This window comes from Piliocolobus tephrosceles, chromosome 1, assembly GCF_002776525.5.
Source record: "Piliocolobus tephrosceles isolate RC106 chromosome 1, ASM277652v3, whole genome shotgun sequence".
NCBI classification, from domain to species: domain Eukaryota; kingdom Metazoa; phylum Chordata; class Mammalia; order Primates; family Cercopithecidae; genus Piliocolobus; species Piliocolobus tephrosceles.
Window position 1 is genome coordinate 91,902,911 of NC_045434.1, and position 14,460 is coordinate 91,917,370.

General features: G+C 53.6%; 2 protein-coding genes across 4 annotated transcripts in view; both read left to right on the top strand.

Moving 5' to 3' along the window:
- The first annotated feature begins 6 nt into the window (after window positions 1–6).
- AQP10 (aquaporin 10) lies at window positions 7–2,502 on the top strand. Its single transcript, XM_026447352.1, has 5 exons — window positions 7–28; window positions 933–1,070; window positions 1,192–1,310; window positions 1,539–1,756; window positions 2,231–2,502. Exons 2-5 carry the CDS (start codon window positions 965–967, stop codon window positions 2,427–2,429), a joined length of 642 nt encoding a protein of 213 aa, XP_026303137.1. The 5' UTR covers window positions 7–28; window positions 933–964; the 3' UTR covers window positions 2,430–2,502.
- A 1,002-nt stretch (window positions 2,503–3,504) lies between these two features.
- Window positions 3,505–14,460, top strand: part of ATP8B2 (ATPase phospholipid transporting 8B2) — a 26,511-nt gene continuing 15,555 nt past the window's right edge. The window contains exons 1-11 of one of the 3 annotated variants that reach the window (XM_023213852.3): window positions 3,505–3,700; window positions 6,105–6,172; window positions 8,407–8,465; window positions 8,827–8,940; window positions 9,063–9,161; window positions 9,461–9,522; window positions 9,623–9,695; window positions 9,972–10,042; window positions 10,662–10,741; window positions 12,134–12,292; window positions 12,530–12,618. In XM_023213852.3, the coding sequence (XP_023069620.1) occupies window positions 6,142–6,172; window positions 8,407–8,465; window positions 8,827–8,940; window positions 9,063–9,161; window positions 9,461–9,522; window positions 9,623–9,695; window positions 9,972–10,042; window positions 10,662–10,741; window positions 12,134–12,292; window positions 12,530–12,618 (837 nt within the window). In that variant the 5' untranslated portion in view covers window positions 3,505–3,700; window positions 6,105–6,141. Of the gene's footprint in view, window positions 3,701–5,751; window positions 5,862–6,104; window positions 6,173–6,819; window positions 7,093–8,406; window positions 8,466–8,826; window positions 8,941–9,062; window positions 9,162–9,460; window positions 9,523–9,622; window positions 9,696–9,971; window positions 10,043–10,661; window positions 10,742–12,133; window positions 12,293–12,529; window positions 12,619–14,460 lie in introns of those variants that run through there. The other 2 variants (XM_023213850.1, XM_023213851.2) reach the window with 2 other exon arrangements.

The window sequence follows — 14,460 nt, forward strand, 5'->3', positions numbered from 1 at the left end:
GCCATCTACGTGGGTGGTAACGTCTCAGGTGAGGAGGGTAGGGTCTGGTCATCAGAGCAGGTGGGACGTGCATGCAAGTGTGTCTGTCTGGTGATAGTGGAAACGCAAATCCTTCTGTGCCTTGTGGACATTATCTCCTTGACTAGTGCCCCAGACTGAGATAAGCCTTTAGCCCCACCAGCCCGTCCCTTTTCTGTATCTCTCCATCCTGTTTCCTCACACTAATGCTTGGCTCACCTAGACAGAAATCGATGGCAGGGCACGAAGGGCAAGTGCTATCCTCTTGTGTCCCCCACCTGAGTTCCTCTGGGGGCTCATCTCTGCTCAGGACCTCTCGTTTGTTCCCCAGATACACACTGCATCAGCGTGCCTGGCTGGAGCCTTGAGACATAGTGTGTTGCTGTGGAAAAAGCAGACAGACCTAGGTTCCAACCTTGGATTCACAGTGTCTTCTTCTTCTTCTTTTTTTTTTTTTTGTGATGGAGTTTCACTCTGTTGCCCAGGCTGGAGAGCAGTGATGTGGTTTCTGTTCACTGCAACCTTGGCCCTTTGGGTTCACACGATTCTCCTGCCTCAGCATCCCGAATAGCTGATTTTGCAGGTGCCTGCCACCACGCCTGGCTAATATTTGTGTTTTTAGAGGAAATGGGGTTTCACCATGTGGCCAGGCTGGTCTGGAATTCCTGACCTCAAGTGATCCACTGCCTCAGCCTCCCAAAGTGCTGGGATTACAGGTGTGAGCCACTGTGCCCGGCCCACAGTGTGACTTTGCTAAGTCGCTTAACATCCTGGAACCTCAATTTGCTAAGCTGTGTGATGGGAATTATACTATCTGCCTTAAGAGCTGTAGGAAGGAGCAGCAGTGTTGTCTGGTGACAATGCCTGGCAGTGACACTTGATAGATGCTGTTTTTCTTTCCTTGATCCTTGAAGGGGCCCATCTCAATCCAGCCTTCTCCCTGGCCATGTGCATCGTTGGACGCCTCCCCTGGGTCAAGCTCCCCATTTACATCTTGGTGCAGTTGCTGTCTGCTTTCTGTGCTTCGGGAGCCACCTATGTTCTCTACTATGGTGACAGAGGGAACAGAGGGAGCTGTGCCTTGGGAGCACCTGTGGGTGGCCAGAGGTGCCTCAGAATGGTTTTGGATGAATGAGCAAAGAGGGAAATGCTGGGTGTTCCCCTCCTCCACAGATGCCCTACAGAACTATACAGGTGGCAACCTGACAGTGACTGGCCCCAAGGAAACAGCCTCCATTTTTGCCACCTATCCTGCCCCCTATCTGTCCCTGAACAATGGCTTCCTGGATCAGGTAGGTGTGAGGGGGAGACCTGGGGACACAACTTTCGCCCCGTTCCTTGGGACCCCAGCCTATTGTTCAGTCTCTGGGTGGAGTGTGGGTTGGGTCTATCTTGGCGCCCCCTACGATCCCAACTGCCTGTGTTGCACAAAGCCAGATGACATGGAATATTTGGATGAGAGAGGGCAGACGGAGCACCTGGCAGCTGACAGGGAACCCTCTGCCTCTGTTGACTCCAAGGTTCTGGGCACCGGTATGCTGATGGTGGGGCTCTTAGCCATCCTGGACAGACGGAACAAGGGAGTCCCTGCGGGTCTGGAGCCTGTGGTGGTGGGGATGCTGATCCTGGCCATCGGGTTATCCATGGGTGCCAACTGTGGGTTTCCACTCAACCCTGCCCGGGACTTGGGCCCACGTCTCTTCACCTACGTGGCTGGCTGGGGTCCTGAAGTCTTCAGGTAGGAGACAGCCTCCCCTGGTGCTGGCCTCCACTCACCTTCCTCTGCTAAGGGCTCTGTCCCTGGGTTCACAGCACTCAGCCTTTAAATAGCTCTCTTGGCCTCTTAGGACAGTGTTCTTTCTCCAAGTCACATGCTCCCCCTTTCTCCTTTGCTTCCTTCCCAACTTTTCACTGAAACAGTAAGATTTAGAGGTTGTGTTCTTAGGCATGCCATATTACTTCCGTGCACATTAGTGACTTCATCAGCAAAATTAATATATTCAGATAATTCCCTAAGGCAAGAGGCTGGACCAAGCTCTCCTGGGGTTCCCTCTTCTAAATACTATGCTTTGGTGCCAAGGCAATCCTCTTCCTGGTGTCTGCCACCCTGGGAACAACTTTAGGGCACTCTCTTGTTACTATCCCCTGTCCTTGGAGAAGGGGAGGCAAAGGGAGTCACTCCTGATACCTTCCCATTGTCCTTCTTTTGCAGTGCTGGTAATGGCTGGTGGTGGGTGCCTGTGGTGGCCCCTCTGGTGGGGGCCACCCTTGGCACAGCCACTTACCAGCTATTGGTGGCTCTGCACCACCCTGAGGACCCAGAGCCAGCTCAGGATCCGGTGTCTGCCCAACACAAAGCCTCAGAGTTGGAAACTCCTGCCTCAGCTCAGATGCTGGAGTGTAAGCTATGATTAGGACAACCCTCACTTCACTCATGGACCCTGGAGCCTGGGAGCAAGTTATTCTTCCTCTTTGTTAATGTGCCAGAACCTGGGAGGCTTCTCTGTTTACCCATTTGGCATCCCTTCTTCCTAAACTAAGAAGGATCCTGGACAGGGAGAAGTGGAGGGGGATAAGGTACCAGGACTCAGGCTTCTCATTCCCTCCTTCCGCAAAGCGGTTTTCTGACCCTCAGGGCCTCTCGTAAAGTAGTTGCTCGAGGTAGCCGCTAGAGGGTGCGCACCTGGCCGCTGGATGGGGACTGCTGCGGGCATCTGCAGGGTGGAGGGGGCCCCCATCCAGTGTAGGGCACAACCCTGGGGACTGCCCTCCGTAGCCTGTCCCGACTGCCTACTCCCAGCTCTCATCGCCTCGGCGCCTCCCACTTTCACCCCCTTGGGGGCGCCTCTCCCAGAGGGTAGTTAGGTGTGGGGAAGCCGCCTCCACCCAGGTGGCGTGGTGGGGGGGGGGGGGGGGGGGGGGGGGGGGGGGGGGGGGGGGGGGGGGGGGGGGGGGGGGGGGGGGGGGGGGGGGGGGGCGGGCGGGAGGGCGGGCGGCGAGGCACCGAGACCTAGAGCAAGGCGGGGAAACTGAGGCACCGTGCCTAGAAATCTCGGTGCTGTGCCGTTCATTCAAAGAGAGTTGAGAAAATGAGCCAGGGCGAGGAGGTAGGGTGAAGGAACCGACGGCGGACGGCTCCGAGGTGCGAAAGTCTGGGGCTGAAGGCAACCTAGCGCTGGGGAAAATTCTGGTTGTTCACCACTTCTACAGCTCTCATGCCGCTCCCTGCAGAGGATGCTCGTTTTGCAGAGAAGGCAGTGTTCCTCTATTCCCTTCTTCCGAATTAAAAAAAACCCCTCAGAACGATGTAGCCTCCCGAATTGTTTTTTCTTTTAAGATGCGGATGGTCGTACGTGTTGGGGGTTCCCAGCCAGGCGACGCCGAGCCTGGGAGGGCTAAGACCCTCCCCCTGCCCCGCACAAAGATGGCTGCTCCCTCTTCCCCGCTCCTTCTCCCCTCCCCAAAACCCCCTCCCGCCCCCCGGTCCCCACCGCCGGCTCCGTCACTTCCGCCCCGCCGTGGCCGAAACTGACACAAAGTAGCGGGCCGAGGCCCCGGGGGAGCGGGGCCGCAGCTGGGGGGGCGGGAGCCCGCGGGGAGCCGAGCCGAGCGCCCCCCGCCCCAGCCCCCGGCATGGGCAGTACGGGGCCGCCGGGGCGGGCGCCGAGCGCTGAGCGCTGAGGTGAGGCGAGGCGAGGCAAGGCTGGGGCGCCCGGGAGCGCGGGGCCGGGAGGGCAGAGGGAGATGCGGCCGCAGCCGCGGGGCTGGAGGGGCCCGGGAGCGGGTGTAGACAGGGGAGCATCGGGGGCCGAGAGTCGGGAGCTGCGGCCAGACGGGACGGAGGTGGCGGCCGACTGGAGAGGAGGGGCTGTCGGGTGCCCGGGGACGGGGTAGAGCGGGGGGCTGTGTGTGCAGGATGGGAGGATGGTGTGCCGAAGGGGCGCGTGGAGAGCAGGAGAGCGGCGCGAGTGCCAAGGAGAAGCTCGTGCAGCCTTGGCCAGGGGAGACTCGCCTAGAGAGTTTTTGGGCGAGAGGAGTAACCGGGACCCGAGGGTTTGGTGCCTGGAGAAGGGAGTTTGGGCTGGTAGGCTTTGTCTCAGTAAGGTGGAGGTCTCTGCCTGAGGTAAACTGAGGGTGTCAGGAGGGGCGGTAGGTAGCTCTGGGACGTGATAGCTGTGCCGGGAGCCCTGAGTTCTGTCCTTGGTGAGGGAAGGTGGCCCGAGCTCGTGTTGGTGCCAGTGAGCTGGGGGTCTCGAGTTCCATTTCCTCCTGTTTCCCTGACCTGCCAGCCTCCTCTGAAAGAAGCGGCCAACCTTTGGGGCTCTTGCTTGGAAGGGAGCAGGGACCGGACCTATAGGAGGAGCTGTTTTCCTCCATGGAGCATTGCCTGCTTGCCAGGGCTGGCTATTTTTATCCCAAATGTGGCCGAGAGGGGGCTGGGGCTGGGTGACGGGGCAACGTGGCTGATGGGCCTGACCTGCTCAGAAAAAACCTAGGCTGTGTGAGACTGAGAAGGAAAAGTGAGAGGGGATCCCTCTTCCCAGGTTTCTCCTCCCTTCCCCTTGGAATGATGGCCCCCGCAGAGGGGATGAGGTCTGGGGCCAAGCCTGCTTCCAGTCTCCCCAGGGTCTCAGAGGTAAAACAACTGTCCTGGTCCATACCCAGACTCCTGACTCCTGATGGCGTGTGCAGCTCCTACATTAACTCTTTCATGGGACTCAAACTCAGATCTTTAGGCTGATAAGTGTTTCTTGATCCCTTCCTCCCAAGGGCGGGGCTGCCCGTAGAACTTGTGATGTCCACCCTTGCATCCTTTAACCTCTCCCTGTGCTCCCCACCCTCCCGTGACTCATACTCAGACTGGGTGGAGACCCTGGCTGGGGGCCCTGGAGGAGGGCTTGGCATCTCTAAAATATGGATGAGGTTTTTCTTCCTGAGCCAGGCACCCTGGCCTGCCATAGTTGGAGAAGGTCAGGGATGAAAAGGACTTCTGGTTTTCAGGATTGCCTGACTTGGTGTAAGGGTGGGATCTGAGCTAGTGCAGGGAGAACTGGTGTGGGTGACTGGGCCATGGGCAGAGTCTGTAATTACAGAGGTTGGCCAGACAGGCAATTAGTATCTCTTGGGGCTGACAGGCTGGTGGGGTATGCCTGGTAGGCTAGAGGCAGAGGGAACCAAAGAGGATGAGGAGGTGAAAGGCCTTCCACCCAGACAAGGAAAGAGGAAGGTGACTGGCTGGCAGTTTCCTCTGGGCCAGGCTGGGGAGTAAGGATGAGGTTCTGCCTTGTAAGGCCAGGCCTTGAACCTTTTGGGAGAAAGAAAGGACATGGGAAGGTGGAAGCAGGCAGAGGCCTGTCTCAGTGGTGCTCCCTGAGCCTGCATCCTGTGCCATACTGATTGGACTAGGCTTGAGGTGGGATGGAGGGAGGGGCAAACTCCCCACCAGGGTTGGGAAGACCCCTCTGGCAGCCCAGAAGGGTGGCTGACCCAGGCTGAGGGGAAGCTGTTTGGGGACTGTGCAGAAAGTGAGGGCCATGCCTCTAATGTGAGCTCCCCTGGAGGAGGTGATGATGGAAGCCCTAGTAATGGGGGGTGGGGATGGCAGGGAACTTATAAGCCTTTCGAGAAGGGTGGAGCCTGCCCACCCTGTTTCCTGATGCCCTGCCAGGTGTTTCCTGGCTTATGTTCCCTCCACCCCACCCTTTGGGGAAACTGCTTTCTAGTAAGCACAAGCACTACTCATTGCCACCAGAACACATGAGAACCTCCGTTGTCCCTGGGATGGATACCTTGAGCGCTGTGCCCCTTTTTTCAATATCTGGCCTCTTCTCCTTTCCCTACAGGCATGGGCTTCTGTAAAGTCTCAGTCCCCCATGTCACCCAAGGGAGGGGCATGATGGGAGGTGGTGGGGAAGTCCTCTCTTTCCCAGGGACCCATCATGGCAGTAAGAGGAGAGACTGGGAAGAGGAGGCTGGAGGAGGGGCAGGGTCAGAGCTGGAGAAGAGGGTCTTCAAAAGAGGTCTTATGAGGGGAGGGAAGGGTTACCCTCAGCTTCCTGACCTCATTCGTCTGTCACTTCTTGCAGGGTCTCCCATGGGATTGCTGGGACCTTGCTGGGTGAGATGGCACTGTGTGCAAAAAAGCGCCCCCCAGGTAAGACAGGCAAGGAGGGGAGATCCCGGGAGCCATCAAGAGTGGGTGTTGTTATGGCTCAGGGAGCAAAAGGAAAAGGGACACCTGGTATGGGTCTGAGGGAGGGTAGCTTACAGCAGTCCCTACCAAGCTTAGGGGGAACCTAGGAAACCGAATTCTTCCGCTTGATCCCAAAGCTAGGTTATGTGCCAGGACGGCGCTGAGCACCAGCCCTATGCCCCGAAACACCTGCAGTCTTATCGTGGGGCACCTGCAGCTCCTGCTCTGTGGCCCAGGGAGCTGTGTTCTCATCTCTGCTTGGTCCTCTCACCCCCTGCCTGCTCCCCTCATTTTTCCATCTACCAGTCTTCCTGGTTTTTCCACGGGCGGGGGTGTGTGTGCGTGAAAGCGGTTGCCCCCGACAACGCCGGCAGTCCGCTCACCCGCATTGGCCGGGCCCCCGCATTGGCCGGGCCCGGGGGTGGGAGGGGAGGCGGGGCTCGCGCGCGAGCTTTCGCCTACGCGGCGCGTTGGCAGGCTGCGGCTCCTGCAGTCGGGGAGCGGGCGGGGGCGGAGCCCTGGGCGTGCTCGGCGTGTCCGGGGCCACTCAGCGCACGCTGGCATCTGCCGGGGGAAATGGGGGGCGGCGGCGGCGGCGCAGCTGAGCTAGCGGTGTCCCCGAGCGCCGGCGGCCGGGAGGATGGCCTGGGCTGCGGGTGGGGCGCGCGCCCGACAGCCGGGGCTCCCCTCTGAGCGGCCGTGGCTCCTGCACCTCCCCGGGGGGCCGCCTGGTCGATGCCGCTAAGACCAAGGACGTATAGACGGTCTGTCCGCCCCCACTCAAACCGGGATCATGACGGTCCCCAAGGAGATGCCCGAGAAGTGGGCCCGGGCCCAGGCGCCTCCCTCTTGGAGCCGAAAGAAGCCCTCCTGGGGGACAGGTAACTGGAGGCAGCACCTGGCAGCTCTCCCGCACCCATTATTTCCCCCCTCCAATCCCTACATTCACTTGTCCCCGGCCTTCCCCTACCTCCCCGATCCTCTTTCCAGACCCAGAGATCCTGACTCCTAAGGATCCAGTCCCTACCTTCTTCCTTTGCATGGTCTTTGGTGATTGCGCAGGAGACTCAGCCCAAGGGAGCCCCTGTAGGGAAGTTTATGGGAGTGAAGTGGCTTGGTAGGCAGGGGGCACTGTGGCCTGGGGTTGTTACTGCAGTGTGCTCTGCAGGGGTCCTGGGGTGTGTAGAAAGGGTTCTGGGATGCTGTCTTTGGCTCCTGGACAGGTTTAAGGAATTAGGTTTGCTGCCACCAAGTTAACCCTTTTTGCAGCATGAGGTCATGGTGACCTCCAGGGAGATGGGCTGGGGAATCTATTATAGAACAGCTCCTTACTCTGGGACATGAATTTGGTGCCTGCAGTCCCAGACCTGCAAAGGTTTGGGATAGGTTTACCTAGATGGGTGTCACTAACTGAGTGACAAATGAGCCCTTTAAAGGGAAATGCGTGCAGATGGTACAAGGAAAGTCCAGTTAGAGCGCAGCTGTTTCCATTACATTTCATTCCTCCCTCCTCCATCTCTATCTCAGTCTGCATGACCCATATGCCTGAAACGCCCCCCCCCCCCACTTTTCTACTTGAAGATGAGCTTTGAAATAAGATGATGTCATTGTGGGCCAGTCAGAAGCAGCTGCTGGTGACATGTGACAAGCAGAGGCTCCTGTAGGGGGGACTGCACGTGGGGCTGGGATGCTGCCGCAGAGCAGCTCCAGGGCACAGTGAGCCTCCTTCTTGCCGCCTACCCAACCCTCCAAATTAGGGAGACAGCAGTACTGCTACTAGATCTGCAGTGGTCCCCAGGGGGAAGGAAACTTGACGTTTTCAGCGCTACTCCTTGATTATGACGATATATGCATTAATAATAGCAGCAAAAGGGGCTGGGGAATCCCAGGACTGTCAGTGGCTAAGATTCCTCTGGAGTGGGGGTGGGGAAGACAAACTGGGTGCTCCCAGTGGAAGACTGTGAAGGTTGGTGGTGAGGAAAAGAGAACATATCCTATCCTGTGAATGTAACCTGGAGAGCCGTGTGGTCAGGCTGCTGGTGAGAGGTGGACTGGAGGGAAGAATTTGATGACCCCCTCAGTTGTGGAGCTAACTCCTTAAAATGATATTCTGTGGAAAAAAACAGGGAACCCCCACAAAGTGTTGGTCCAGACCTCAATTTGCTCCTCCTGACTGCAGCATCATTTTGTTGCAGAAGAAGAAAGGAGGGCACGGGCTAATGACCGAGAATACAATGAGAAATTCCAGTATGCGGTAAGTGACTCTAGACCACCCGTTCCCTCTCTCTGTTTGGAGAGGGGAAAGGGGCAAGGACAACCTACCCTTGGGACTGAGGGCTACCTGGGAAGAGTGCTTGGGGGAGGGGAAGGCAAGCTCCTCAGCCACTCTCAATCTGCTACCGTGCGGAATTTTTCATGCCTTCACCTGTCAGTGAAGCAGAATACATTGACCTCCTTGAGACTCCCTTCTCTCCTCCCCTTTCCCCCTCCCACACCTGTGTTTGCTGGCTTTTGGGGTAGAGGTCTGGGGAAGTATAAAGATGGGGGAGGCAGCCTCAGTCTGGTTCTGGGTTGGGGCTGGAGGCTGCTCATTATCTTCTCTCCTACTGCCATAGAGTAACTGCATCAAGACCTCCAAGTACAATATTCTCACCTTCCTGCCTGTCAACCTCTTTGAGCAGTTCCAGGAAGTTGCCAACACTTACTTCCTGTTCCTCCTTATTCTGCAGGTAGGTGACCCATAGTAGATTTTTTGCAGCTCCCCAAACTGAATAAAGCCAAGGAAGAGGAAAGGGAGTGAAGGCATCAGATGGGGCCTCAGACGCATACTTCTCTTTTTTTTTTTTTTCAGTTGATCCCACAGATCTCTTCCCTGTCCTGGTTCACCACCATTGTGCCTTTGGTTCTTGTCCTCACCATCACAGCTGTTAAAGATGCCACTGATGACTATGTGAGTTGGTTTCATTCCTCTGTTTTGTCCCGGTCACCCACCCCTACTCCAACCCCCACCCCCAACTCACGGCCACCTTCATCCAGCACAATTTCTTGGTGACCTTGACATCCCTTACCCAGTCCAGCTAGATCCCTGATGTCTTTTTGCTGAGGATGGGGAGGGGAAGTCAGGGAGTGAATTGGTTTGTGATGGGGTATATCTGAGGCATTACCCAGCATCCTCTGAGTTCTACTGATTAACGAATTCCTTCGAGGCGAGGGAAAGTGTCTTACCTTTCACAGTTTTCTTCTTTTCAGTTCCGCCACAAGAGTGATAACCAGGTGAATAACCGCCAGTCTCAGGTGCTGATCAATGGAATGTGAGTGCCTGTTGGAGACAAGAGCTCTGGGGAGGAAGGGGGTCCCCTAGGAACCTCTTTAGCTCCTGACCACCTCTTCACTGTCTTCTTGTTGCCTCAGCCTCCAGCAGGAGCAGTGGATGAATGTCTGTGTTGGCGATATTATCAAGCTAGAAAATAACCAGTTTGTGGCGGTAAGGGACAGGGTACCCCTCTAGGCTGGTAGGATTCTTCCTCTTCTTTGTCAAAAAGGGATGAATCTTTCCTGATTTACTGTTGCCTCGTAAACACCCATGGCAGGAAACTTTCTCACATCAGAGGCTTCTGTGTCATGCTGATATGCCTGGGACTAGCCATTTATGCATCTGGAACTAAGCAAACCAAGAATGCTTGGATGAAGGAGCCACCATCACAGCCCACTGGGGGTGGAGGTTTGCATATTTGGACTTCTCATTAGTTTTTCTCTCTAGGCGGATCTCCTCCTCCTTTCCAGCAGTGAGCCCCATGGGCTGTGTTACATAGAGACAGCAGAACTTGATGGGTAAGTGGCATGCTCAGTGTCAGCACTCTCCTTCTGTCTCTTTGGAGGTAAAAAGATTGTCTTTGAATGAGGTTCTTAGGCCTGGGCTTTGTCTGAATTTGGAAAAATTAGGGTAAGAAAAGCTTTGGATGGGATGTGCAAAGTGTTATTCGGCCAGTATTTGCTGGGCTAAGCAGTTATACACCATGCTTAGGTGTCACCAGGTAGAATTTAGAGGATGGGGAAAGGTGGGCATGGTGACTCACTCCTATAAATCCTAGCACTTTGGGAGGCCAATGTGGGAGGATTGCTTGAGGCCAGAAGTTTGAGATCAGCCTGGGTAAGATGGTGAGACTTCGTCTCTACACACACACACACACACACACACACAAAATAAATAAAAAATAAATAAATAAATAATTTTTAAAATTAGCTGGGTATGGTGGTTTTAACGCCTGTAATCCCAGCCACTTGGGAGGCTGAGGTGGGAGGATCGTTTGAGCCCAGGAGTTCGAGGCTTTAGTGAGGTATGATTGTGCCACTGCACTCCAGCCTGGGTAGCAGAGCAAGACCCCATCTATGAAAAAAAATATTTAGAGGATGAGGAGGGATCGGGGACTCAGGGATACTGTCCTTCCAGTGAGACCAACATGAAAGTACGTCAGGCGATTCCAGTCACCTCAGAATTGGGAGACATCAGTAAGCTTGCCAAGTTTGATGGTGAGTAATTTCGGAGGAGCAGCCTGAAGGTAGAGGAGGGGCGTTGGGTTTTGCTTGGGGGCATTAAATTACACCTTTTCATTTGGACTTTTTGTTGTTGTTATGCAACTTCCTGGACTGTTTTGGGGAGGGGAGTGTTGGTAATGTCATTTGGCTCCCTCTTGATTTTGAGTTGATAATTATTTCAAGGGAACTTTGTGGCTGATAGCTCCCCACTTGCTATGCATGTTGAGAGAAATTCAGCAGATTCTTTTTGCTTATTAGCTCGGAATAATAATATATGTTCCTTGTAAGACAAACCATACAAAGTGTATAAGAAAAAGTGAATGGAGGTCAGTACCATGGCTCACACCTGTAATCCCAACACTTTGGGAGGCCAAGGCGGGCAGATTTCTTGAGACCAGGAGTTCGAGACCAGTCTGGTCAACATGGTGAAACCCTGTCTCTATTAAAAATACCAAAATTATTAGCTGGGCGTGGTGGTGCATGCCTGTAATCCGAACTATTTGGGAGGCTGAGGCGGATGAATTGCTTGAACCTGGGAGGCGGAGGTTGCAGTGAGCCAACATCGTGCCACTGCACTCCAGCCTGGGTGACAAGAACGAAACTCCGTCTCAAAAAGAAAAAAAAAAACATGTAAAAATTAGCCAGGTGTCATGGTGCGCATCTGTTGTCCCAGCCACTCGAGAGGCTGAGGCATGAGAGTTGCTTGAACTAAGGAAGTGGAGGTTGCAGTGAGCCGAGATCACGCCACTGCACTCCAGCCTGGGCAACACAGCAAGACTCTGTCTCAAAAAAAAGCAAAAAAAAAAAAAAAGAAAATAGCTCTTCCTTCTTCTTCTACCCTGCTTAGGTAGCCACATTGACAGTCAGTATGTGTTCATCCAAACTTTTCATACATGTTTGTACAAACAAATATTAGGTCATGCTGCTGCTTTTTTTTTTTTGAAACACTCTGTTGCCCAGACTGGAGTGCAGTGGTGCAATCTTGGCTCACTGCAACCTCTGCCTCCCAGGTTCAAGCGATCCTCGTACCTCAGCCTCCTGATTAGCTAGAATTACAGGTGCCCGCCACCATGCCTGGCTAATTTTTGTATTTTTAGTAGAGACAGTTTTCGCCATGCTGGCCAGGCTGGTCTCGAACTCCTGATCTCAAATGATCTGCCCATCTTGGCCTCCCAGAGTGCTGAGATTACAGGCATGAGCTACCGTGCCTGGCCTGCTTCATTATTTTCCTGAAGAGCTGCATCAGCTCACACTCCCACCAGCAGCATGTGGATGGGCCCTTGTTCTCGCATCCTCTTCCCTCAGTGCATTTTCTCTTTGTTTTATTGTCTTGTGGTCAGGCTATAGACTGGACCTTGAGCAGTGAAATTTTTGTCTCCTGTTCAGGTGAAGTGATCTGTGAACCTCCCAACAACAAACTGGACAAATTCAGTGGAACCCTCTACTGGAAGGAAAACAAGTTCCCTCTGAGCAACCAGAACATGCTGCTGCGGGGCTGTGTGCTGCGAAACACCGAGTGGTGCTTCGGGCTGGTCATCTTTGCAGGTGAGCCTCCTAGCATCCAAAGAAAGAAGGGTAAAAGGGACCCAGCCAGCCCTCCCTCACGAGTATGGGATGAGGTGGGAGAATACCTAAGGTAAAAAACCTCCAGCTCTGTATACAGGCCTTTTATCCAGCCAGTGTCTCTATTCCCCCCTGGTGTCCTGCAGTCTGGGGATCAGGGCAGAAGCCCAGAGGCAGATGTGTTATTTGGCTTTCCCAGTCCTTCCCATTTTTTTCCAGGTCCTGACACTAAGCTGATGCAAAACAGCGGCAGAACAAAGTTCAAAAGAACGAGCATTGATCGCCTAATGAATACCCTGGTGCTCTGGGTAAGGTGCCCCACATCTGGTCCCTGCCCCTGCCCTCGGCTTCTCCCTGGGTGGCTCCTTTTCCTTTCCTCTCTCTTCTTTGGGCAGTAGTCTTCAAATTTGGCTTTAAAGCCACTAGCAGGTCAGCTACACAAAGGCAGTGTTTATTTTAGGCTCCTTTTAGTTGGAAGATGTTATTTAAAAAAACTTTAGGAACGTGCATGAATCAACAACTTAAAGCTAAAACAAATCATCCCTTCTCTGATTCCAGTTCTGATGATGACTTTGTAAAGCATGTGACCTTCTGTTTGCTTTTGCCAGGGACAAGGAGGCCTTCATGGGGATGGAGAGGGAATTAAAAGAAAAATTTCCATTTGGAAGAGGTTGGCAGGGTCTTTTCCCCCCAACTTCTAAGAACGAAGGATCCCAAAGGAAAAGTTTCTGTTTTGGTTTTTGGCAATTCCTGAATCCTTCTCTTGTTTAGCTAGAAATCTGAACTCCTTGTTGGGCTCTCCTCCCCTTCCTGTGCCCTGACTGTCTGCTGCCTGTCCGCTACATGCCAGCTTGCAAAGGCTGGGGCCAGCCTCTGGTGAGCTGGTTTCCGCTCTGGCTTTAAAGGGTGTGCAGAAACGCAGCCTGGTGGGCGTGGTTGTCTATCACATAGGGGGCTCCAGTCGCCCCCTGGTGGTCATTGGGCACCAATCTCCTATTTTGTTTCAAAGCCTCAACAGTGGAGGCAGCTTTGGAAATAGATGTAGGAAATTGGACAGTGGTCTCGTTTTTTACCAGTCTCTCCAGAGACTCCAAAATTTATAAGATTTTTGACTAATCAAGAAATCTAGACCAGGAGTGGTGGCTCACACATGTAATCCCAGCACTTTAGGAGGCCAAGGTGGGAGGATCATTTGAGCCTAGGAGTTCGAGGCCAGCCTGGATACCATAGTGAGACCCTGTCTCTACAAAAAATTGAAAAATTAGCCAGGTTTGGTAGCATGCACCTGTGGTCCCAGTTAGTCTGGAGGCTGAGGTGGAGGGATTGCTTTCCTGGGAGATTGAGGCTGCATTGAGCTAGGATGATGCCACTGCACTTCAGCCTGGGCAACAAAGCAAGACCCCGTTTCAAAAAAAGAGAAATCTACGTTTATGAAGGTATGGTTTGTTTCCCACGTTTAAAAAAAAAAGGCAGTCTATGTGAGATAGTGAACATTATTGTGGCTTGGCATTTTTGTTGGCTTGTGGAGGCCTAGCCCAGATGAATAGATGATTTACAGTAAGTTTTGTGGTATGTTAAAAGTAGCTCATACCCACTCTTACCAACTTTGAGGACTCTGGAAGGTTTCAAGGTGCCAGACTGGGAGCTAATCAACTATTTCAGTTTCTTCATCATATAGATAAAATAATAGTCAGACAGAAGGCCACATGTTAATTGGTGACAGACTAGAACCTGTCACCAGTTCTGAGCGTTTTCCACTAGAGCAGGGGTTTCCAATATTTTGACCTCCCTGGGCCACGTTGGAAGAAGAATTGTCTTGAGCCACACATAAAATACACTGACACTAACAATAGCTGATGAGCTTAGAAAAAAATAATTGCAAAAAATAACTATTTCTTTCTTTCTTTATTTATTTATTGAGACGGAGTCTCACTCTGTCACCAGGCTGGAGTGTAGTGCAATGTCATGATCTCAGCTCACTGCAACCTCTGCCTCTTGGGTTTACACGATTCTCCTGCCTCAGCCTCCCTAGTAGCTGGGATTACAGGTTCCCGCCACCATACCTGGCTAATTTTTTGTTTTTTTAGTAGAGATGAGAGATGGGGTTTCACCATGTTGGCCAGACTGGTCTTGAACTCCTGACCTCAGGT